Below are 25279 nucleotides of genomic sequence, written 5' to 3'. Positions count from 1 at the left end.
TAGATTCACTTTACAGCCACAAAGCTGCTGCAGATTTATTTTGTTTTCAATCCACTTTTATTTACAAGAGGTTGTCATGGCAGCTCCTGTTATATTTGCTGAAGAATAAGGCCCCAGGGATAGCAAAGATTTTTCTGGAGGACAGCAGAGCTGTGACACAGCAGAACCAGGGCTCAGTGCTCCTGCAGCCAGTCAGGTTCCCTCCTGGAGAAGGAAATCTCCCACAACACCTATTCAACAGGTGATTTCCCAGTGTAAGTCAGGATTATTCTGCCTGCATTTGCACTCACCTTCTCTACCACTTCTTTCCCTATTTCCTCTGGAGGAACAGCAGATATCTGGAAGGTTACAGATCCTCCACACTAATTTCTCTACCAATGGTGAGACTAACTCTAGGGTGATTATGGCCTGGGTCACCTGTACATCTAGAGGGTGATCCTTCTTAAATCCAGATCTTTTTCCTTTGACATCCCTTATATCAGAATAGTTGGGATGGTGTGAAAAGAAGGAAAAATAAAATTCTTGTTCTTTGATACCCTGGGAAAAAAAGAAGCTTTTCTCAGAACTGTTTTGGAAAATAGAAAGGAAAACCACATTTGAGGATGCAGAAAACAAATACACTGGCTGGTACAGCATAGCCAAACAGCAACAGGAACAAGATCTGGTAGCCAAGCCATTTTTCACCTTTTCCAGTCAGTTTCACTGTTCCTTTCCTTACTTACAGGGAGAATTCCCTGGAATTCTTACAGGGAGAATTCCTGCCAAAAAGGCTTGCCCAGACACTCTGGTCTGGAGGCTGCTGCAGTTGGAGACCTTGGTGCCAGGAAAGGACTTCCAGCAATTCTGGTGCAGAGGCTGCAGACTTAAACAACAGACCACTAAAGCCTTGAATCCAGTAAAAAACACAGGATAAACAGGATTCCTGTTTTACTGTTGTTTTGCTTCAAGGCTACTTTGGCAGCCAGGCTGATAAATTTTCTACACAACATCTGAAGCCAAGGGGCCAGCAAGGTACTCTGGGGCACACTGCGACTGCCAGGCCAGAGACCGATTTCCAATGTATTTTGGGTGGAAGCAGGACCTTCCTATGGCCCTGCTCAACAGTGGCTGGGTATCAAAAGAGTATTTCACAACCAGGTCCCTGCTGCCATCCTTTGGAAACGTCCATTCAGACACAAGGCATGACCATGAACAACAGGGTGATGTGAAATCTGTGCCCATGGTGGTGGGTCCCCGTGAATGTTCTCAACTCTTGCACCATGTTTCTGAGGTGACTCAGGTCAGAAGAGCTTCCTGGCAGCCCCAGAGCCCATCTCTGGTGAAAGGCTGGGTTCCTCAGTTATAAGCAATTTCAAAGTCCCAGCGTGGGTAGCATCATGCAGTCCTGACTCCTGATGGTGACACCTCTGAGATGTTATTTTTCTGCTTCACTCAGTTCTATATATGTGCTAGGATTGCACCAAATTTAAGGATGTGAAATGCCTGCCAGACATTACAGTTTCTTTTTACAACATAACTCAAGCAGAAGGTGACACTTTACTAAGACGGCTTTTCAATAAGGGGAGATAGCTACTTTAATAAAATAAATGAAGAAAACAACATACAGAGAAATTAAGCTGAGTGCTGACAAAAAAATTGCTAAAAACTGCACTCCTCAGCATCACACCTTAACAGGGCTCTCTGGGTCTCCTTTTCTGCTAATGTTACTGAGCTATGAGCACTTCAACTATCCTACCAAGGACGAAGAAGGTCGGGATTTTTATTAACATTGGCTGTGAACAGTTTCCTTCATTGCACTCTGCACACCAGCAGATTTTTTTTAGATCAACCTTGGATTTGTACCTATTACAAGCCTATGTAAAACTCTGAATAGCAAATATGCTACATATGCTAACAGCCTGTGAGCAGAATCCAAAGTTTGATCTCTGTGGAATAGAGGGCATAGCTTGGTAGCTCTGCTTGAATAGAAATTTGTCCTTTTCTTTGGTAGCAATGCTATCTATAAGCCTTGGGGGGTTTATAACAAATCATTCAATTATTGCACAAGAAAAGATTCAAAACTGACATACACAGGAATTTCTGTCCTTTTGTTTTGATATACCAGTCATAGTAAAGTATAATAAGGCTTGCTACACTGCTTTATTCCTTCAGGAGTAGGTTGCTCACTGCTTTGCTCTCCTCACTCCCCCATGCCATGCAGACTGCAGCATGTGTTTTGGAGACAAGAGGTAGAAGTCGTACTGTGAGACTGAGGATGCTGGTGACTAAGTCTTGGTATGACTCAATGGGAGTGGGCAGTAACAGATGTACAAGGCTGGTTAGATTTGTGCAAGCCAGCTTTGCACTGCACAAGGCTCTTCCAGTTTATTTGTTTGCTATTACTTTTAAGGGTATTTATAGTATAAAAGAACAACTGAGTGGGTCTGGAGAGTTTGAGATGGTAGAAATGAGACAAAGAGACTTGGCTGATGAGGCCATACTGCAAATCCCGTGTTTAGTTTTGGGCCTCTCATGGCAAGAAAGACATTGAGGTGCTGGAGAGTGTCCAGAGAAGGGCAATGAAGCCAGTGAAGGGTCTGGAGCACAAGTCTGATGAGGGTTGGCTGAAGGAGCTGGGGGTGTTTAGCCTGGGAAAAAGGAGGCTCAAGGGGGAACCTTATCCCTCTTATAACTGCCTGAAAGGAGGTTGTAGATGGGGGTTGGTATATCTTCTCCCAAAAAACAGGACAAGGGGGAATGGTGAAGATGGCAGGTTAAAGGTGGACTCAACGACCTTAGAGGTCATTTCCAACCATAATGACTCTATGATTTTGTCTGCAGCATGAAGATGACAGAGGCAGCACAGGCCAGGACTTATTGGGTGACTGTGCAGGACCAGCTGTGTGCACTTTGGTGTCAAGGTAGATACGGCATCAGATTTGAAATAAGAGAGAGTAAATCACCCCAAAATGAAGCGCCTGGAAAAAACGGGAAATATTCAGTTCCAAAGAGGTGTTAATCTAAAAAGTTAGGGAGCGATGGCTGCCCAAAATCTGAGATGTGAAAATCCCCATCCATCAGGTGATTATTCAGTGTCCTATATAAAAACCTCACCTGTGAAAACTTTGCACATGCAATTTAAAGGCATTTCTTTCAGCTGCAACAAAACCCAGACAAGGTCCTAAAGAGCTACTGAAGCTCTTGTTCTCACCCACAGCTCACCCAGCTTGGATTGCCATCACTTGGTCAGAAAGAGCTGCTAAAACTAAGAATTTCAAGGGGAAGGGCATAAAGAGAGCCCTGAAACCAGCAGTCCTTGATATTCCCTTGAAAACAGCTGTCTTCCGAGCTGTTCTTCCTGAGTTATCCTGATCATGGGATACCAGCAGCCTCCAGCACACCTTTCTTCAATTCTGAACTTCCTGACTGATCTTGACAGGTATTAATCTCCAGCAGTCTACAGCAAATTCACCTTTTTTCCTTCTGAGGCTGTAGACAATATCCATCAACAAAAACTGCCAAGAGACCATGGATTGTTTTTTGTGTTGTTCTCAATCTCAGACTTAAATCACCAGAACACATTCCCACGCCGTTCACAGAAAAAAGTTTTCTCTCAAGCCTTGTGCTCTCCTGCCAGGAACCACCACCGTGTCTTGTTGGTGATTCAGCCTTTGCAAATGAGCTGAGCACAGGCAGCCTGGGGTGGGATGCAACCCCTTCTGCCTGGAGCCCCATCCTGTTTCGATTGTCCAAAGAGCTCAGGGCTGTATGGAAATGCTGTGATGATGCTGTCCACTTCACCAGTAAGTCACAGACCATCATGAGAGGCTCTCTGACAAAGCCAGAATAGGAACCCCACACACACTTGCACAGCCTGGTTTGTCAGCTCCTTCACACCATGAACCACACAGCACACTGACTGGCAGCATATTTACTACAACAGCAGATGGACAACCCAGCAAACGTGCAAATAATGAAATGTCATAAAAAAAAAAAAAAAAAGGAGAGAGAGAGAACGTGAGGGAACAGCAGAGAAAGCAAGCCAGGGAGGAAAAAAAATTCTTAATGTTCCTTGTGACACAACCACCATCCACATACAGACCCATCATCAAGTGCTCTCCCGGGGTGCTCAGCCAAAGACAACCTTTCTCTGGTGAGGCATTTCATTCCAGAAGCACCCAAAGTTAAGAAACACAAGGTAAAAGCAGAAGATAACGTACCTCAGTGCTGGAAAATGTGGTCAGATGAGTGATGAGGATATTAAGAAACAACCAAGGCAAGGACTGCAGGAGCCTGCAAATGTTCCCCTTCAGATGGCACAGACTCGGTGCCAACCAAATTGCTTTCCAATACTTATAAGATTGCCTTACATAAACGAGACACAGGATCCCAATGTGTTTGGAGGGGAAGGCTCTCATTTGCTATAAAACACAACTTCAGCCACAGTGAAACGCAGAACCACAGGAAACAAAAGATGATTTTGCCATAATGTAATGAAAACATTTGAGATGCTGCAGCACAGGAGCAATCTGAAGGGGATTCAAAGCCAGGATCATACTGAGGCTTACTAAATCCTCTCTACACTTCAGCTACTTTAAAAAAGTCACTGTGGTTTGTATTTATTTATGGTTTTCCCCACTCTCTATAAGCCAAATATCTGCAAAAACCATTTCCTCAAGGAAGAGGAAAACAAAACAAAATCAGAGCTGAAAAACCCCAGCTGATGGCCTTATCTGAGAAGAACTCACAGGGTTCTCCCTTGCATTTATATGAAGGAAAAAATGTGACATTCACACCAGGCAGAAAACCTCTGCCACAAATACTTGAACTGCAACTGTTTTTTCCAGTTCACTGCATTTAGGAAGACAGCTGCCTGTTGCCTCCTCTTTACATTCTTGTCAGTTAATAACCATGAATAATCTTAACAATTAGAAGAAAGCTTAGAGATGGAAAGCCAGGCAAGTGAGGGACCTGCTCTGATCAAGTAGTCCCTCAAGTAAAAAAGAAAGGGAAAAAAAAAAGTGGAAGCAAAGAAGAAATTAGGCAAGAACAGGATGAACAGGATGGCTCTGTGCTTGGTGTGATGAAGACGTGAATGGGAGGTCAAAGGAGACAACACATGGAGTCCACAGTGAGGAAAGATTCCCCTCTTGATGCTTTCCTGACACATTTTCCTGCATCTCTCTGCAGCCATAGAGAACAATTTCACATCTATGCAGTTGATAGTCAATTTGCTGTAGTTTTTCTTACACTTTAAGAAACATGTGTAAAAAGAGACCAATATATACAATATGCTTTATTTCATAGGCTGGACTACTTTTTTTCTTTTCCTAAAAGAATGGATGTCTTCATTCATCACCCTCTGAACTCCTTATTTAAAGAGGCATTTTGCTGAAGCTGGCAACATAAAAAGCCCTGAAGGGCAGAAGAAAGCTCAAATTCTCAGAGATAACCTACAAAACTTTATCACACTCATAGTACAGTATTCTACCCAAATCCAGCTTGTGTATCCTTTAAATACCACCCTTGGCTTTGAGCTAAGAAATGCAGAGATGTGGAACCATTACTAGGTTATCAGTTAGTAGTGCCTTGTAATACTAATAAACAACAATACATCGTTCATCCTGTGGGGATCCAAAGCGCTTTGCAAACTGCATATCCAGTCCAGAATAGCTTCATGAGTGGACTTAAGTGATGAGACTTTAATTGCCTGCTCCAGCTTTTGGGATTAGCTCTGGGAAGGCATTAAGGATAACATATCATTCACCTAATTTCAGCCACCTGAAACACTAGTCATCTACCCCAGAAATTATGTCCAGCCTAGAGAAAAGGGAAAAGCCAGCATCTCCAGTGGGCAATTTGGTCCCATCTCACAGATTTCACAGAATATTCTGAGTTGGAAGGACCCATAGAGATCATTGAGACCAACTCTTAAGTGAATGGCCCACATGGGGATCAAACCCCCAGACCCTGGTGTTACGAGCACCATTCTCTAAGCACCTGAGCTAATCTCATTTCCCGGGTATGGGAGGGGCTGAACAACTTCCTTAAACTTCGGAGGATCCAACACAGGATAAACGAACCCCGCATCTTACCTCTCCCTCTTTACTGCCTATAAAGTGGGAATAAAATAACTCATTTTCCTCCCACTCCCCCACTCCCCCCCCGCTCCGTTCGGAGAGCAAACTGTCCAAACAAGGGAATGCATCTTACTACGGGGTGGGCTGCAGCTGCCAGCGTGGTTTACACCAGCTCACGTTCTCCCGGCTCCGGGGAGCGGCGGCAGCGGCGTAGCCATGACAACACCCGGCGGAGCGGAGGCTGCGACATCCCCGCAGGAGGCTGAGTAAATACTCCCGCAGCTCCGCTCCCTCCGAGCTGTACGGCTGTCAGGACTCCGCCGGGCTAATCCCAGCCCAGCTTCGCTCACGTCTTTGCTTTGCAGTCTAGACACAGCACAGGTATCCGTACGGCGGGGAGCACACTGAGGCCCTAAGCTCTGCTGGCGTTCCCGAGGGTTACTAAATGGTGTTTTCTTTGCTGCTGTGTAGAAGACAGGGTTAACTCTTTGACAGGAGTGAAATGAAGGAACCACTGTGTCCAACTGAAACAACTAGAATTTGAGTTTTAAGAAAACAAGCCAGCTCTACAACCTCTGAGAGAAGTACATTTGTGAAGAGAATTGGCATAATCTAAGGGAAATGTCCAAGGGATAGTGTATCTCACACTTCCAGACCACCTCACACCAAGCCCTGGTCACTCTTGTTAAGGCTGTTTCAAGAGATGTGCTCCAAAAAGCACCATAGTTCTGCTTGGAAAAAGGTACTGGAAGACACCAATGACCACCTCTGATGAAAGATGGATAAAATATTTACCCATCTGGAAAATCTTGTGAACAATGAGGCATACAGGAGAACATAACAGAGGGATTACTCACTCTCAGTTGAAATAGCCACCACTGAAAATAAGTTTTCGCAGTGGGTCAGTTTGGAAATAATCCTCACATGGAAAGGGAAGAACAGAAATAACACACACCAAGGTTTTTTTCTAATTACTGTACAGGCAATACTAAAATTTTAAGGAAGATATTTCCCAAAGTAAACTTCAGGCTTCTTTCAAGGACTATGGCTTTCATTAATGTCTACTATTTTTTTTTTTCCCCAGAAATTGTTCCTAGTTTAGATCCAGTGCAGGGAAAAAAAAGCTTTCAAACGCACCATACTGATTTCTGACTCCTTTAGTAAGAGTCTTCTGATTTTAGCCATCTTAATCTTCACAAGCCCATTTAAGCACCGTGTTACAATGGGCCTTTCTGAACACGATGTGGAGAAAGGACAAGCAAACACATGCTCAGGGAAATCCAGCTGGAAACTCAACCTCGTTACCTACATATACAGGTTGCCAAATGTAACTTCTGCCCTATGAAGTGGTTTTGAAGCCCAGCAGGCACTGGTGGGCTGAAACAGGCAAATCTGCATTTGATTTGGCTGACAGTTTGGGCATCAAAATGTGTCGAGCAGCATTTCCAAGTGAGCAGGACACCCCGGACACGGTGACAGATGGGCAGAGTACGAGCCTGGCGCAGGAGAGGCCATTTCATAACTGGCTGTTGCTTCAAGCCTTGTGGCAGACAGTCCAAACCCATTTGTCACCAAAAAATAAAGCTCACACTGGAATTACCAAGCCAAGGCTCAGGGAGAGCCCCTGCCCACAGCTCTCAGCCTGGCACAGACACTCACCCTGCCAAGGAACATCACCAAAAGCCTCCCAAAAAAATAACGAGCACCCAAGCTGGAAACAAAATTAAACAAAAAAATGACCAATCCAATTTTTTCCCCCCCCCTCAAGATGAATTAAATTCACAAACAGGAAATTTTGATTGAAAGGAACATTTTTTTATTTTTTCCTTACTATCAAAAATTAAGTTCATGGAAGTAATACGGCCCTAAAAAATTACAAGTTTTTTTTTTCCTCATCAAGAACGTTAATTTCTATCTATATGTATTGAACAGCTGTACAACTATTAGTATGCATTTAAATCCAAGTTTTATTAACATTTATTTTGAGCTCTATTAGGATTGGAAATTGGACTTAGAATTGCAATCAGGCACTAGAAGTCATTAAATACCTATTAGAAAAATGTCTCTTACATCAGAGTAAAAGGACAACTTTATCAAAATATATATCAGTTCTAAGAGCAGAGGCACTGGCACCTACAGTGAGAAACAGAAACAGACTTCACTGGTGACTGTGTCCTCCCAGGTGTAGACGTTCTACACTCAACTCACAGGGCATCAGTTTTTTTACACACATATAAAACATGCTTTCATATAGGAAAATGCATATGGCAACATATATAATTGTATAACATGTGCATACAAACATGGTAACAAGGTCTTACAGTTTCTAACTACCATTTATTTTAAATTTGAGATGATTAAATATTTCTTATCTTAAAATCAGCTTGTCACTGGACCTACTTGGGTGGCCAAACAAGCTGAAATGACAGGAGGATTTTCTCCTCCTGATGGAAAACCAGTGGCTCTTTGCTGCCTGAAGCAAAGTAGTTACAGGTGATTTCCATCAACTCTGTGTTTTGCTTTTAAAGATTTGCAGCAATTTTGCTTTTAATTCTCCTAATTTCATCTTAATGAGTGTCAATCCTTGTACAGATTGATGGGGTGGATTTTGGAGGGAATGGGGGGCTTTTTGTTTATTTCAAACTAGAGCATTTTCAAAAAATAAATATATTTGTATTCCACTACCAGTAATAAAAATGGATTAAATTGAAATGCAACAGAGTCTTTTGATGGGTTTCCCACTGCTCCCCTTTGAAATGAGGGTTGGCCCCATGTCAGCAGGATCTGTTTCATCCTCCTGCCCATCATTCACTCTTCCAACAGATAATCCTGCCCCCCAGACTCCCAACTGCAGCAACTTCAGTTTTCTCACACCTCCCAGGGCTGCTCAAAGTCAGCGCCGCCTCTGCTTTCCAGCCTCTCCCGAACTCACGACTCTTCAGCCCATGTGAGGGATGGAGCTGAGGGTGAAATCTCTTCCCCAAAGGCAGAACCCGCATCCCTCCTGCAGCCTGTAACCGCACCTATAACACAGCGACCAACAAGCAAAACACACACAGGATGCTGGCAAAATCCCCTGCATCTTATACTGGATTGAATTTCAGTTGCTATTCGCCAAACCCCTCCCATCACCCCACTAACGGAGCATCTTTAAACCCTTCAGGCTCCGATCCCCAGGAAAGAAGCAGCTTCATCCTTTTTGGACATTCATTATCTCACAGGTCCATTAACTGCGGTGTAAATTGCATGTGCTCAGCATTAATTCTGGCAGTGAAGAGGGAAAAATGCAAGAGGGACACACAAAGCCTGTAATACACCTCTTTATCCTGGCAAACCTCATCAAATATCAAATATCACATTAAAATCAATAAGCAGACCCTGTGATTTGGGGATTGAAGTGACTAGCCACAGCAATTAGTTGCTCAGCAGTTCAGGCTGCTCTGAGATGAGCAGTAGGAAAAACCAGGCATTGCTGGATGCAGAGACCAGCTGGTTTTAGGCTGAAATTAAATGAACATCCCCCCCCAAATGATAATTTCTCTTTCCAAAACATTAAGGAAAAGTTATGCAAGGGAAAAATACCCCAACCCCAAACCCAAACTGCATTCTTTAAGTAGATAAAAGAACATTTTGTTTAGCCTTGGAGTATCTATTGTAATTAAATGCTCTAAAAACAGGACAACAGCCCTGTGCCAGCCATGCATGCAAAAGAGACAAAACATGATGAAAAAAACCCCCAAAATATCCAAGGACCACGCATTTCTTACACAGCCTGAAGAATTCCTGCCTCTCGGTAGAGTCCTGCAGTGCACTCGGGCATCCACCTAAATGAATGCAAAATCTATTTCCCCCGCCACGATAAATACATTTTAAAAATCATAATAAAAATAATCAAATCCAGAGAAAACCAGAGACAATCGAGCCCCGTTCTGACTTACAGCTCTGAAAAATCCTGCAGTCTGGCTGGAAACGTCCATCGAAGAACTGCATTCAAAGCTTTTCCCTAAAGGCAGGCGCATTTAAACATCTCGGGCTCTGCTACTGGAGCCGGTGCTGCAACAGATGGGGACCAGGGCTGGGTGTGTTCCTGCCTCCCATCGCGGCACTGCGAGGGGATGGCAGGAGCGGTAGGTAAGGCGGGAGAAGGCAGGCGGCGGGTTTCTCCCTGGCTGCAGGCTCCGTGCCAAAAATGCTTCAGGCATCGCAGGATTCGATTACCCGACTGCAGCAACCTGCCACATCAACTCTGGCGGGGGCAGCGGCACCGACAGGTAATTAAGCGCCGTTTTGGGTGCATTAGTGAGATGTCGAGGGTACACAGGGGATTTCGGAGGGTTCAAATAACCGCAGACGTTCTGGATGTGATCTGAAGGGAGAAAAAGGTCCTGTTTTCAACAGCAGAAGTTTCAGATAACTGAGGCTGCGTCTGCATCAGTATCAAATACATGGGGGAAGGCAGCACAGAGCAGCAGATGCATTTTCAAGGGCTGGAGTCTTTGCTGCACCATTACAGCACTGTTCCCCACTTACCCACAACTCCACTTTGTAGCTGTACAAAAGTCACATTATTTCTCTGGGCTTAAGTTTTCCCATCTGCAGCATGAACAGGGGGATGACTTGACTGACTTTTTCATTTATTATAAAGACCTCACTGGGAAGATAACAGTGTCTGAGCACAAAGTATAGCTAACAAAAGTATCACCATCAAAAAAAAAAGATAAAAGATATTTTGAAAGGGCATCATGTGAGCAAGTGCTGGCAGAGTAATGCAAACTCTCCCAGTAGGAGCTGAGGGATGGAAGGGATCTGGGTTTTCTTCTTCATCAAGAAGAGAAATCCGTCTTTATAACCATATCCAGCTTTGATTACTTCCATATCCAGCCTCACAGTGTCCTTTATTGGCAAAGAAATCACTCCCCAGACCACAGGGACATGTCCTTGGCCAAGATGCTATCTAAGGCTGTCACAGATGAGGACACCTCTGACAGAACAAAGCAAAAGGCAGCAAAAGACAGAAAGGTCATCTCTGCACCTTCCAAAACTTTAACAGAGGGCATCAAAATACTCCTGTAATGAACTGACAACTCTCTGGAGAAACAGATGGCCAGATCCTGAGCCATGGAGCATTGCCAGCCCTTTATTGGTCATCTCAGAATATCATTTGTGATGATCTATTGAAATACTCTTCAGGATGGAGGGTTTGCTTTAATTAATGGATCCCAGTCTCTAAATCATTAAATCAGTGAAGTGGACTTGGCTTACACATCACTCTTTGTCTCTTTATCCCATTCACTGCAGGATGCTGGACCCTTTTGAAACTGGGTGCAGCCAACACTGCCATTAATTCTGTCTACATCAAATAATAAATATCATTGGAGCTGGGCAGTGCATTTTCTTCAGCAGAAAGAGAGATGAGGTCCATCTGACACCCCTGGTGTGCCAGGCAGGCAGCACATCCCAGGAAACAGCCGCTGCTCTCCCTTCCCTTGGAGCACTAAGTGCCTCTGATAAGACAAGTCCCTTGGGAGCGAGAAAGCTGAAAATGGTAGATTCTGTTCACTCACAAATGGCACCTATTTCTTGAACCATTTTAAGACAAGCTCAGTGGCAGCCCTTTTTAACACAGAAATGACAAAAAATATTTAGTGTTTAGAAGGTTTTTGCTCACAGCTAAATGAATATTTTATTCATGCACAATATACAAATAGTTTAGGAAAATGAACAAGCTTCCTCTTAAATTCTGTTTCAGGGCTATCAGAGAAACTAGTCAACCAGCTGGAGCAAGCAAAATACATTTGGGTCTCTCCTAGTTGAGTTGTAGTAGAAAGGAAGGCATTCATGGCTGATCTAGGGAGGGTAGAATGGAAGATTGGATTTGTACTGGAACAAAAAAAGGTTCCCTTCCAAACCAGATTGCAAAGCACTGTTCAGGTCAATTGCTTCTCTGTAGAGTTAACTCCTAAGGATTATTCTGATCAGAGATCAGATCAAATAAAAAGGGGCATTAACTGCCAGGAAAATGTCCCATATCCCTAAATTGCCACTTTCAAATTACTCACAGGGCTCAGTTTGATGTAACCAATTTCAAGAATCATCCAGACTTATTAAGGTGGGTTTTTTTAAAAGTTAATCTTCAAAACTCTTTCTGGTCTCAAAGTCTGATTTGGCACAAATTCTACCTCAAAAACATGCCTTTTCCTCCCCCACCTTTGGATAAGGAGTATGAAACAGATTGCACAACTACATCTCAGATAAGCAGAACAGTTAATGGTTTAGATACCATTTCATAAATATTTGCTGAACTAATTTTTGGATACTGTCCAGTTTCTGACAACCATGAAAAACATTGAATAATTTGCCATTTTCTTTCACCTTTCTAGGATGAAAAATAGGCAGGGAGGTTTTATTGCTATCATTTCTTGCCATTATTTAATGACTACTCACATTTATGTTGATGTCTCCTGCCAAAGAAGCTCAAGTTGTTCTTGAATCTACAGGCCTGAGGTGTCCAAATGACATTTGTGTAAATATTTATGTATTCTTTATTAAATATTGTCAGATTAAATACCTGGGCTCATATGTGGCTGTGTAGGCGATTAGTAAAGATCTGAGAAAAGCCAACTGATTTCTGAATAAATACCTTGTTCCAAATTGGGATTCCAAGTGCACATGCTCTGTCGGAGATGCTGAGGCTCAGTGACCAAGAGCAGCAGTGGGTTAGTGTGCATCATTGTGCACAAGATGGTGCAACACAGGAAACCACCCAAATAAAGTTATTAAATTGTGTTTTCAACCCTGCCTTATCAACAAGTTCTAGGAGTCTGAATAGGGATCCAAAATTCCAGCCATTTCCTTGCTTCCTTATATATTAAGGACTATTCAGAAGCTTCCAGATAATGCTTTACATAATCAACTTTCCATGACAATAGATTTTTCAGCTGTTTTCAGATTTTTTTTTCCCAATTCTTAAGTCCTTGCATTTCAAGCTCAGCAGTCATTATTCATTTCATAAATAAATGTCTTTTAAAACAATTCTCTTTAAAGCACTTCTCGATCATTCACATATTTGGACTGACTGTATGATTCTCACACTTCACCAGGCAGTAACGCTGGAGGGGAAAAAAAAATCACCAAAGTCTGCTTGTGCCTTTGACAGTGAATCACACAGTCACTTATGCTCCAAAGTCCAAACTCCAAGGAAAGCAGATTCACGACTATCACACTTTCACCAGCATAAAGCTACAGAATTAGCTGCCCAACTGAAACAGTCATTGCTGTACCAGTTGTATCTTATTTTTCCATTTGAAGAGTTTTATGTTTCTGGTTTTCAAAAATTCAGATCCAGACCTTCAGATTTGGTCGCACATAATTCCTGCACAATTTCCTTGAGCTGTTCCAAAACACCAACTCTATTTCATCTTTTTGGTCCAAGTACTGGCCTAAAGTATAAATTTCTAACTGGCAGTACAGCAACAATTTCCCAGAGGAGACTGAAAATGCCTGGCTATTGGTTGGTATTATTTATATTCCATAATTTTCCACAAAGACCTGGGGGGTTTGTGAGTATTACATAAATTAGATGAGTTCATAGGGCCTGCTTCCATTACAGTTTCCTTGTTCTTACTCGGCAAGGAGTCCCTTGAAATCAATGGAGCTTCTGTCTGTGAAGATACAACTTAGGAACACTGTGGCATACAGCAATTACTGAAGCACATGGAGAGCCAGAGCTCTGCATGGCAGGGCTTTTGTTCAGGGTGTAATTAAGAGGGATTTTTCATATTTTTACAACCAACACCATCATCATATTCCTGGTTGCCTTATCTCCACTCTCACTGAGCACAAGGAGCAGCAACCAATACAGATGGGCACCACAGCAGCCTCTAGCCAAGAAGCCAAGGCACTTGCGGGAATGCTTAGATGAGAGAACAACTCCCTGGAGGGCAGGAAAAGCCACAGCAGCAGTTGGGAGACCAGCAGAGCCCAAGGGAAAGATGAAACAGAGAGAAAAAAATACTGAACTGCACCACGAACACACCATTCTTAGTAGGACACACAAAGAAGCCTCTCAAGCTGATGTTTGGCAAAGGTCAGCTGTGATCTGCAAGAGTTGGAAAAGGGAGTAGAAGGAAAAAAAAAAAGAGCATTAAGGTCCAAGAATTAGAGGTAGGGATGAACTGTGGAGTCCACCCCTCCAAATCAGGCAAAACTAGAAAGCAGAGTGATGGAGATAGTACAAAATGGAATGAGAGAAGAGCAGAGAAAAATATCCCATGACAAACAAAATCCACAGTTTATTCCTTTTTTAATCCCGAGCAGCCACAGTTTTTAATTTGCAATTTTTCAGCATGATCTACCAAGCAATGAGCCAAGTGGCAGGGATTCCTGACTCACTGTTGACAAGCCAGAAGGAGAGCATCCATGTGGGAAACATCAAACCCCAGTGAGCAAGCCCCCATCTCTCCTGGGGGAGGGAGCACCCCGCCAGCCTTTACAATGAAGAGGGATCACACTGCACCAGGGATGCCTCAGTCAGCCCGGGTACCAAACCTAGGATAGCTCCATTCTCATCTAGTTCTACAGCAGGACTCAAGCAGAGGGTTTTTTCCCTTTGTAGTTACATATACACCCAAATGCAACTGATATTGAAATGATGAGGTGCTCATACAATGGCAGTGTTGGAGGCTGCACAGCAGCCTTGTGCCCTGCCCCACACAGACCCCACCACCTTTCCCACCTGGTGCCCCTGTGTGGAGCTGTAGATGGAGGGATGGAGCCTCCTTCCTGTACCCCAGTGGGGAGGAGGAGGCTGGAGACACTGCTGTAGAGGTGTGTCTGGGGTCAGTGGTGGTCTCTGAGCAATGGGGAGCATTATAAGGGTTGGGCTAGGACACCACATTCCATAACTCATGGAGGGAGGGACCGACACTTTGGACTGTAATCCTCCCTGGTGGGGCTGAAGCCCCTCAGGGGTGTCCTGCTCTCTGAGGATGAATAAACTGGAGAGCAAAATTAAAGTCAGAGATTCAGGGATGACTCACTGGTCCCTCACTCAGCCTTGCCAGATGCATTCAGAGGGGCTGAGACACTGGTGTCAGTGATGCTTTGGGAGATTCTGAATCAGAACTGTGAAAAACTCAAGGGTAGTGATTGGTGAGTCAGGATGATCTGAATTATACCCTGTGGGCCAGCTCAGAGCCCTCATCACTTTCCTTCTCTACCAAAGGCACTCAGTTTTCAAAATCCTGAAAGACATAAGATGGGTGTTACCCCACTTCCAGCATACCCTTAAGGGCTTGGATGAGAAACACCCTTTGTGGGCCAGAAATAGTCCCACAAGACAACAAAAGGATGTCACTGCAGCATCTAGAAATGGGAGAAAACCACAGGGAAGTAGGATCTGGTGGGTTATGAGTAAGAACTCTGCCACAGGCTTCAACATAAAATCCTTATATATCTGCGTGCAAACCCAAGACTCTTTATTGGGATCTATGAAAATGTGAACTCTGCAACATGACTTTTCAGCTTCACTGGTCCCTGAGTGGGACCTCAAAGGACCAGCACTTCCACAAGGACATGGCAATGGCAACATGGATGAATGGAGATGCCTCAGCCCTGCTGGTGCCTCCTTGAACTCTCTGCCTTTGGGCTGCTTTGTGCTCCCTCCCTTGGCAACATGCACTGCTCCTGAGGGCTGGGACAGCAGTGGGGGTGGCAGAGTCAGTGCCAAAAAAGCCAGGGGAATGGGGTAGAAAAATAAAGCAGCAAGGAGAAAAAGGTGATGGTAATCAGCTCCACAAAAAAAAAAAAACAAAACAACAAAAAAACCCAAACAAAACAGCCACACCTGAATTGTTTATAATATTTTAAGAGTGGCTTAGAGTTTGTGGTTGAGTGCATATAATGCTACAGCACATCTCCAGCTCACTGGAGAGCACTAATTATTTACCCAAAAGAAAACATCCCACTACAATAACATCACAGCACAACTATCCAGGAATTAAGATGCTCTTGCACGCTCACAGCATGTTTTGTTTTCTTTGAACCTCCTGACTCAGGTCTCTCAGCTTAGGACTCTCCTGCTAGATGGGGAGTTGTTTCATCTGAGTTGTCCCCGTGCCTGCAGGGCCCAGGTAAATTATCCACGTCCTCACATCTCTGCACAGCCTGGCCAGGGACGGGATGTTCTCCATGTCGGGGATTCTGGGTTTTCTGAGGCACTGTGTGCACGTAGCAACTTTGCTCTATGTAGACTTTACCTTTTGTAGGTATGCAATAAATAGTAACCATTAACTCTGAATTGGAGCAAGAGCCCAGAAAAGGATAAAGTGGCTGCCGACTTACAGGACTGAACACTTTAAATGTCATCAAAGTTTAGAAGCTGAAGTACAAAGATTTCTGCTGGTATCAACTGGCTGCTACAAAAAAAAATAATGGAGGTAACAGCAGGCTGTAGCATTTAAAGTAGGTCAGCATTGCCAGAAAAGAAATACTTTTAAATACATAAATTACAGAGCAAAAACCTGACAAAGAGTTACAAATTCACCGTAAAGAATTTGCCTGCTTAATGAAAAAAAAGCAAATGAGTTTATCCACTCAATTTCATTTAGAGCCATGCAGTGGTGGGGGGCTGAACAGGCAGAAGCCACATCTGCATTTGCAGACTCAAATGAACACTCTAGTTACATCTGCAGTGTTGTGCTGGTTCCTATCAGAAAGAGCAGTCAGACTTTTAGACTGTAACTACAGATGATCACAGGGATGTTTGAAACACAGATGGACCATTTCCCTGAGAGCCAACCTGTTTCATCTGCTGCCACACCACCTGTGGTTGCCCAGCTCTTGGGGAAGGTTGCCCAGCATGGGCTGAGTTCAGAGCACACACGTGGAGCAGGGCTGGTGGTCGAGGCACCGTCTCCCTTGTGCTGATGCTGGAGCTCAGGGATCCTCTTACCAGAGCCCTGTTCCCTCCCCAAAAGGATGCAGGATACTTGGAGGCAAAGTTCCAATGTTTTATTGTAGCATCCACCAGCACAGTGGACGCTCTGTGGTAACGAGCTTTGGAAGAGATGCAACCTATGATAAAAATTCAATGTTTATTTAACAGGCAGAGGCTTCCAAATAGCAATTCTGGATATAGGATGCACTCAGTGAGAGGGCAGTTATTTCAAGATTAAATGTTTGATTACCACCACAGGGACTTATTTACAAAAAGTAAAACAAACAATGAAAAAAACCCAAACAGGTAAAAGCACACTCAGATTTAAGTTTTAATTCCTAATTTTGCCAGGTCAATAATAATTTAAAATAATCTACCCACACAGGAAAGAAAAGTGTGCTCTCAAAGTCTCTGACCACAAGCAACAGCACTTTAAGAAACAAAGTTTGCCTAAAGAAAAGTGAATGCAATTTGATTTTACAGAATGCAACAAATAAACAACGAACAAAACTTAAAAAATCAAATACAAGTACAAATGATCATGTTAGAAAAAACTTTTATGTCTGTTTCTTTAGTGGTCTGGGTTTGTTTTGATTTTTTTCTTATTTGTTTTGGGTTTTTAAAAGGTGAGATGGCATTGCACACAAAACAATCACTAAGGCATGTATACAGAAAGGTTTTTTCCGCTTAAAAGGTTCATGAAATAATTTAAAAGGAAATCTTTTAAAGGCTGTAACCTTTACACCCTGAAAAGAAAAGGGTGTGAAGTGTCACTGGATTAATTTTACTCCTACTCTGATCCTGGTTAATAGGAGTAATAATGTGTATAAATATATGTGTGCTTATCTGAAAATATACACACACGTACATATATAAATACAGATACATACATAAAAACTACTGTTGCAGGTGAATATTTTTAAGTCTTTCCCACCTCCCATGGCCCATACTCCCTGTCACACCCATATTTCAAGAGATGAAAGATGGCTTTGTGGTTGAGGCTGGCAGGGTATCCATATCCTATTCCCAGTGGCAAGCCCCAAAGGCTGACAGGTCTCTCCTCTCAATCAAATCTTGGCTAGGTTTGTTTAAAAGGAGTTAAATTTATTATTTTTAAACATACCTTCAGCATTTCTTAAAACTGGAAGAAAAATCAAATCTTTTTTTTAAACTTTGTACATTTGACACGATATTGACCTAAATCCACAAACAAAATAGCAGTAACAGCTACAACCTACACACAAAGCATCACCTATTTGATTCCTCACACTGAAGTCCTCTTCCACAGACATCTGGGCTTCCAAACCTGCCCCAAACGCCCCAGCCTCAGCGGGGGGAAGCACCACAAGCCCCAAAACCTGTTTTGGGGGGATTCTCTGAATTGCACTGAAAAAATACTGCAGACTGCTACTAATTATGTCATAACAATTTAAAAGACTAACCAATTTGATCCAACTTTCCCCAAGTCACAGAACAGCCCAAGTTGGAAAAGACCTCAAACAATGATCCAGTCCAGTCTTTCACGGGAAGGGCAGCCCAGATGAGATTATCCAGCACCCCGTCCAACTGCGTCTTGAAAACCTCCTGGAAAGACCATTTCCATACTTTCAAAATACCACTTTTATATTGTCTGGTTTAATCACTGTGTTACAGTGCTGGTAACATATGTCTAAAAGCTCGTTGAGGTTACAGAAATCCCGCTGCAATTGCCCAACCGCCTCCCTCCTGCTGTCAGCACCAGAGCAGCTCCTGAGGAGGAACACGGCCCATAAACAGCAGGATCATCTGTTCTGAAGGTTGGAGACCAAATCTTGTTTCTTGTAATTCAAAGCACATTCTTATGTGTTTGATAAAACTTCTTTCCCTTCTCTTTCTAGCATTTATGAGCCTATACATGATTTCCAGTGGGAGCAGGCAGCTGGTGGTGGATGTGGGTCCCAGTCCCAGTCTCCGAGTTGACTCCCCTCATGGCCCTGGGCAAAGCTGTGCTTCACTCTGTTGGGTTTAATGAGACCTAATAGACCTAATAGAAGATCTAATAACACTCCCACTGGTTTACCAACAAAGAATCACTTTTCCACACCAGGCTGTGCAGCCACTTTTGCAAAATGTAGGAGTATTAGTTTAGAACCAGAAACAACTCTTCTTTATTTGTATTTATCATAAAAAGGAAAAATCTCTAATAGCTGTTCTCATAACTTTTCTGTAGATAGGATCTTTTTCCTCACCTCTCTCATTTCTCCCTTGCTGGCTGTTCTCAGTTGTTTCTTTAGACTATACACTGTTCAGATGTACCACCTTTTAACAGAACATCTTACAGTAACAAGTATCATAGTATCGTTTAGTGTGATTGTGATATAAAGATAATTATATGGCATTAAGTAAGGAAAGATCAAGAAATCTGAGGGAACAGCTGGGCACAACACCAGCAGTGAGTATGACAAGCAGCAGCTTTAGATCTTGATCAACAAACACCAGTGGTTGAGGGCTATGCAAACAACTCCAGAAAGTCTTTCAGCCTTGCCCTTGTTGTTGGATACCTCTGCAGTGCTCCTGCCAAAGATAATCTCCTACAGTCCAGTAATATATTCTGAAAAGAGAATTTTATTTACTTTAGGTTATGCCAGTTACTATTTGCATGTATTATTGGCAGCAATTTTTTAAGAATGCACAAGTGGTTGGCTATTTTGGAAGAAATAAAAAGGAGGAATCGCAGCTCCAAAATACTCCTGGGTTACCCCCTACTAGCACTTGAAATGAAAACATTACGAGTGTGGCATAATATACCAGTTACAATGTCCTGAAACAGGATAAACATTTCCATCCACGTACAGCTCAAGATATTTGTTTCTCCAGGACTGCTGCCTCTCTCGATTGCAAAGCAGCTTCTGAAAACGGATTTACCAGTCCCCCAGCTTTCCACTCTAATGTTCCTGAAATATGCCCGCTTAACAAGTTGCAGGAGATCCTTGGGGACCTCCTGCTGAAACTCTGACAGCACACAGGCATGTATAATAAACTGGCTTCCACCTCAGCTAACGCTTTGTTACGCAAGGTTTTCCCTACAGAATTCATTCCTTGGTGTTGTCTGATTACCTCTCTTAGGAGCATCAGTACAGATTTCCACTGAAATTTTATCAGCAGACATTATTTCTGAGAAAGGAATAAGAGAAATATCTCTAACCTGAACTTTGCAACGTAGCCTTTCATTGCTGTTGTAAGCCAGGCTTTTAAGTCAGACTTTTGTGTAATTCACTGGCAACATCTCAAGCATCAGTAGATACGGAGTTATTTTGGTTTGTTTTCTCTAGGGCAGGAGGAAGGGAAGCAGAAAGGATCTGGAAGAAGATAATTAAACCCCTACAACTGCCTGGAGAACACCATTTCAAATGCTAGATTTCAAGGTCACAGAAGGAAGTGGCCACTGACTGGAACTATATTTAAATGTAAGATGAAGCTCAATACTGTGCTTATTTTTAGGCAAGAATAATAACCATTCCTCTTTCTTCTGTACAAACTCATTCCTAACAGGCATCCTGTCCAAAGAGTGATCCAGGACAACTCCTAACATTGACAGGAGTGCAGTACAGTGCTATATGGCCGTCTACAGGAACACTGAGCTCTGTCATTATTTCCTATCCCCACAGGGACATTAGCAGTGCATTTCCAAGGTGGAATTTCCTTCCCCAGGGCCAAGTCCAACATCTACTTCAGTCAACAATGACTGGTATCATGTCAGACACTAGATTACATCCCAGCTGAAAGCCAGTCCAGCCAGTATCCCCCAAAATGTCCTTGACTTTACTTAATCTGTCTGTGATAATTTTAGTTGTGGTCTTCCAAGCCACGGCTTGTCCAGACAAGTGATTCAGAGCCATCCAGAGAAAACAGAAACCAGCAACATCCACTAGTTTATGACGTGGTTAACCTTTCTGAGTTCATTTCTCACTTCAGTTTCACAAAAATAAAGAGGTTTATATATAACTTAGTCCTAGAGTTTGCAGACAAACATAAATTTGTGCATGGACTGATTATTGGATCACTGGGAGAAGAAGAGGTGATTCACACGCTCAAGATTAAAACAGACGGAGGTATTGGGGACAGAAAGGATTTGCTCGTCTTCCTTCCTTCCTGTCCCACTGTGAAAGTCCTTTGTTTGATTGGTTTTCATCTTTTTATGGCCTCATTTCCAGGGCCACCTCGGAAAATTATCTAACAAATTCTTCCTGCTGGGAAAGTAAATTTCAAAATAAAAAGCTGGTAGCACTCTTAATTACTCCAGCCCCTTTCCTGTAGCACATTATGGGGGTGGCTTGTGGTTTTAATACAGTCTTAGCCCTGCTATTGGAAGTTGTGGCATGTGCTGTGGGCTGTTGTGTGTCCCTGTGTAGAGGGTGTCATCAATGGAACGTCTGGAGATGGCCGGTACCAATGCTGACAGACGAGCACCTCTTAGAAACAACTGGAGCCACTCACGTGGAACAAAAAGCAAACACAGCACTACAGGGATGTATCTTGAAGTTTCCATCTCTCCCAAACACACACACGCCCGCAACAACATGCTCATGGCAACCATTGCCACTGCACACAGATCTTTTTAAGACAATTTTGTTGTTCTAAGCAACCACCAGATCAGCTTGTTCCTCCAGATGTAACCGCAAACATCCAGTAACTTAAACTGAGCTCTCTGGCCAATTTCATGTCTTTTTTTTTTTTTTCATCGAGGAAATGAGGCAACAGGACAATACAGAGCAGTCCATAGCAGTCTTACCCCACTGCTAAATTTCTTCAATTTATGAGAATCACTAAGAGGCAGTTTCTGTTGCAGTTACACAGAAAGCTGCAAAGCAAGTCAGCGCTTTTAATACTTTGCAAAACTGGTTGTAAAGTCATAAACTTGATGTATGGCTTCAGCTATAGCCACATGCTCAAAACAGGGATTGCATCTGAATCTAGTATTTTGCAATTGCTATTTTAACAACCTGGTTTAAGTTGCCTTTAAGCCTTGCCAAACTGTAATGAGAAAGAACAGAAATTTTCCAAAGCCATGTCTGCCTCAAACAGGAACTTCAGCCAAAATATTTAAGCTGCTCCTAAAAAACATTGCACAAAATATGTCATTTCAGTATAAGAAACTATTTTCTGGGGAATTTTAGTGGGGGGTTTCTAGCTTCTCCTTAATTTTGGTCTAAGACTTTTGATTTGGCAGGGCAGACTGCATCAGGCAAACATTTCTGTTCTCCTTACAAAAATGCATCTCAGTTCAGCTACGTTATACAGGGACTTTGACACTTACACTGGCAGCCTTGGCAGCAGTGAGACTGAAGAACTGACATCCTTGAAAGAAAAGGAGAGGGAATATGGGAGATAATGTGGCCAGACTAGCTAGTAAGCAGCTACGGTGTCTGGAAATGTCTCAAAAGGAGCAAGAGATTGAGAGGTAGAGGACTGAATATAATACTTGCTGGGCAAGAGACTGAAATTGAGTTCAGACATCCACAAAATGGAAACTGGCGTTTAGAGCAGCCATGAGGCAGAGACAGAGCAGAGTGGCTGAGGGTGTGCAGGCTGGGAAGTGAGAAAGCTTTGTTGGGAATGGGTAGAAGAGACTGTTCATTTCTTTTCCACCTCCAAAATATTAAACAGAATCAAGTCCTCCTGAAGAAGCAACAGGACTAGGTCAGCTGGCATTATGGGCAGGAGTCAACTAAGATTAAGACACCTAAGCTCAGGTGTCTCACGACAAGTGCCTACATAGAACCTTGTGTTTAAATTCATAGGGCAGTAAATAGATATGAAGGGTGGCATTCAGTGGCCTGAACAGAGGTCCTTATTGCCATCAGAGACAACACAGGCCAAGACACAGTACTGACACCTGCCACAGCATCTACACACGGCCTGCACCCCACAGGAGAACACTCTGGCAGAAAACATGTTACTCTTGTGGTCAACATATCCTTTTCAAAGAGAGGACAGAAGCTGGTAGCCCAGTGTCAGAATATGTGCCAACAAGGAAAGCTGAAGGCCTGGCAGGGAAGGAAGACCTTAGCACAGCTCCAGTGGTATGTTACAGGCTCGTAAATGGGCGTCCTAATGGATCTGTAGAAAAGAAAGGAATTTAAGTTGGACAAGCTACTTGCACTCACACTTTCCTAGCTTTTGAAGCTCTGACTTTGTAATCTTACCAATATTCTTTCAACACTTGGATATGCTTATATAAAGGCCTTATACATGAATTTGGAGTGGGATTGCCAGAAGCATCTAATGAAATTCATACAAATCCTCTTTGATTTGTAATAGTCCATGAACCAGCACCACACATACATAATTCACAGCACATTCTCTGGTGATAGGTACCTTTGCTAACTAAAACAACCCCAGAGCTGGTTTTCCCAACCACTAAAGACAAATATACTCAAACAAATGATTTTAGAAAGCCAAGAGATAACCACTGAGGGCGAGACCAGTCTAGCTTGATCTCTCTGCCTCCTGTTTCTCTCTGCTTGAGGAATTCAGACTCACTGAAAAGTCTTTGTCTAACTTGTGAAGACCAAAGTGGAAGCTCAAAGCACTGTAAAAAGGTCAGTGAAGACAACAACTGGAAACATATAAATGTTTTGCACTATGTTAATCATGAACAGTTTTTGTTTCGAGTCTCAAATATAAGCTCAAGCAAGTCAGGCCCCAAACCTGATGCGGATATTTGGCCAATTTGTGTGTGCAAAAGAATAAAGAAAGCCCTGCTCTTTGTACTGCTGTTATAGCTGTTTACTTTCTGGCCTGAGTTCACAGTTCCTGAGATCTTAGAATAAGTTCTGTAACCACAGAGATGCAAAGGTTTGAAAACTGTACCAGAGCTTGGGCCAACAGTTCAACAAACAACTACAAAAGAAGAGTTCAGACCTTCAAAGAGAAAGAGGAAGGAAATCAAATGTCAGCGAGCCTAAAAAAAGAAAAAAGATGCAGATGATTTATCGCTTACCCATCTACTCCAGAAAAAAAAAAACCCAACCAAGAGCCTATGAGACCAATCATGAAAGGGAATGGAAACTGAAATTTTCCCCCTTTGAGGGGATACTGTATCTTTTTCAGTAGGGATGTGCTATGTGGACCTTCCCAGAGGCACTACAGGCAGCCCATCACACCAAACAGCAGTACTTGTGCACTGCCTCACCTATCAAACATGTCATGCTCACACAATGAGCACCAAAATTACCTTCTCCACATTCAGGGGATCAGCATTTCTATCAAACAGGCAGAAAGGCTGAATCGAAGCCATCTCAGCAACCTCTGCCTTTTAAGCTCGATTTTGTAGCTGCACAACAATTCAATAAAAAGTTCATAGCTCCACCCCAGATCTCCTAAGTGGGAACGTACAGATGCCCTTGGTAGGGAAAAAAATTCCACAATATCCCTAGGATAATGCCTGTGCATCATCCCAAAACAGCCCTACATCTAATATACTTGAACTCACTTTGATACTCTGATGGTGTTTCTTCAGACCAAAACTTTTTGACTTGTTTTCACTGAAGGAATAAGATGAGATAGGAAAACTGCCAACAGCAGAGAGAAGCATGGGCCTCAAGACAAATCGGGAATAAATTTGCTTTGATTTCTCTCTCTTTTCTCCCCTCCCCCCCCCCCTAATATTTCAGTTGTTGTCTTACAAATCTCCCATGGCTCTTACAGACTCTTAAAAGGAATATTACAGATTTTTTTTTTGTTGTTTTTCAGTATTTCTCAGTTATTTAAGAGATTTTTTTGTTACTTTGGGAACATGTCTTCTCGATTACCCCATGAGCAAGCACATTTTTTTTCCCCCCAGTGGAAAAGCAGACATCTCCAAGCAGCATCATACAGAGGTTTTTTCAGATATGAAATGAAGTTTGATCTCAGTGATGGCATTCTTGCCTTAACCGATAGTGGGCACATAAGCCAGATTCCTCTGGTTATAATGCAGTTTACTATATCTTGTAACTTTAGGGGTTACTTCATTTTATTTAGCTAGTATGTTGATACACTGCAATCAATTCAGCTGGCTGATTTTGGCAGTAACACATTTGCCTGCATTTCTCACTGTCACTTCTTTTGCTCCCTCTTCTTTCCATCCTTTCATAATTTTGTTCTGCCAACTAACACTCATAAAGAACATACTCTTTAACTTTAGTACTCATTAGATATCTGTTTCCCATCTCTTAGGCTCACACTATAGTTTCACACATAGGATGCAATTTATCCCAAACACATCCTAAAATGCACACATTCCAGCATGATTACATCTTTT

General features: G+C 42.8%; 1 protein-coding gene across 3 annotated transcripts in view; it reads right to left on the bottom strand.

Moving 5' to 3' along the window:
• PRKAG2 (protein kinase AMP-activated non-catalytic subunit gamma 2) overlaps positions 1-25279 on the bottom strand; it is a 211618-nt gene that overhangs the window by 147754 nt on the left and 38585 nt on the right. Inside the window, exon 1 of one of the 3 annotated variants that reach the window (XM_032675106.1) lies at positions 9998-10268. The exons of the other annotated variants lie outside the window; for them this stretch is intronic. Within the exon in view, the coding sequence (XP_032530997.1) occupies positions 9998-10078 (81 nt within the window). The 5' untranslated portion in view covers positions 10079-10268. Of the gene's footprint in view, positions 1-9997; positions 10269-25279 lie in introns of those variants that run through there. 3 annotated transcript variants of the gene reach the window in all.

The sequence above is a fragment of the Chiroxiphia lanceolata genome, chromosome 1 (genome assembly GCF_009829145.1).
Source record: "Chiroxiphia lanceolata isolate bChiLan1 chromosome 1, bChiLan1.pri, whole genome shotgun sequence".
Classification (NCBI taxonomy): Eukaryota; Metazoa; Chordata; class Aves; order Passeriformes; family Pipridae; genus Chiroxiphia; species Chiroxiphia lanceolata.
This window is presented reverse-complemented; position numbering and strand designations above follow the sequence as displayed.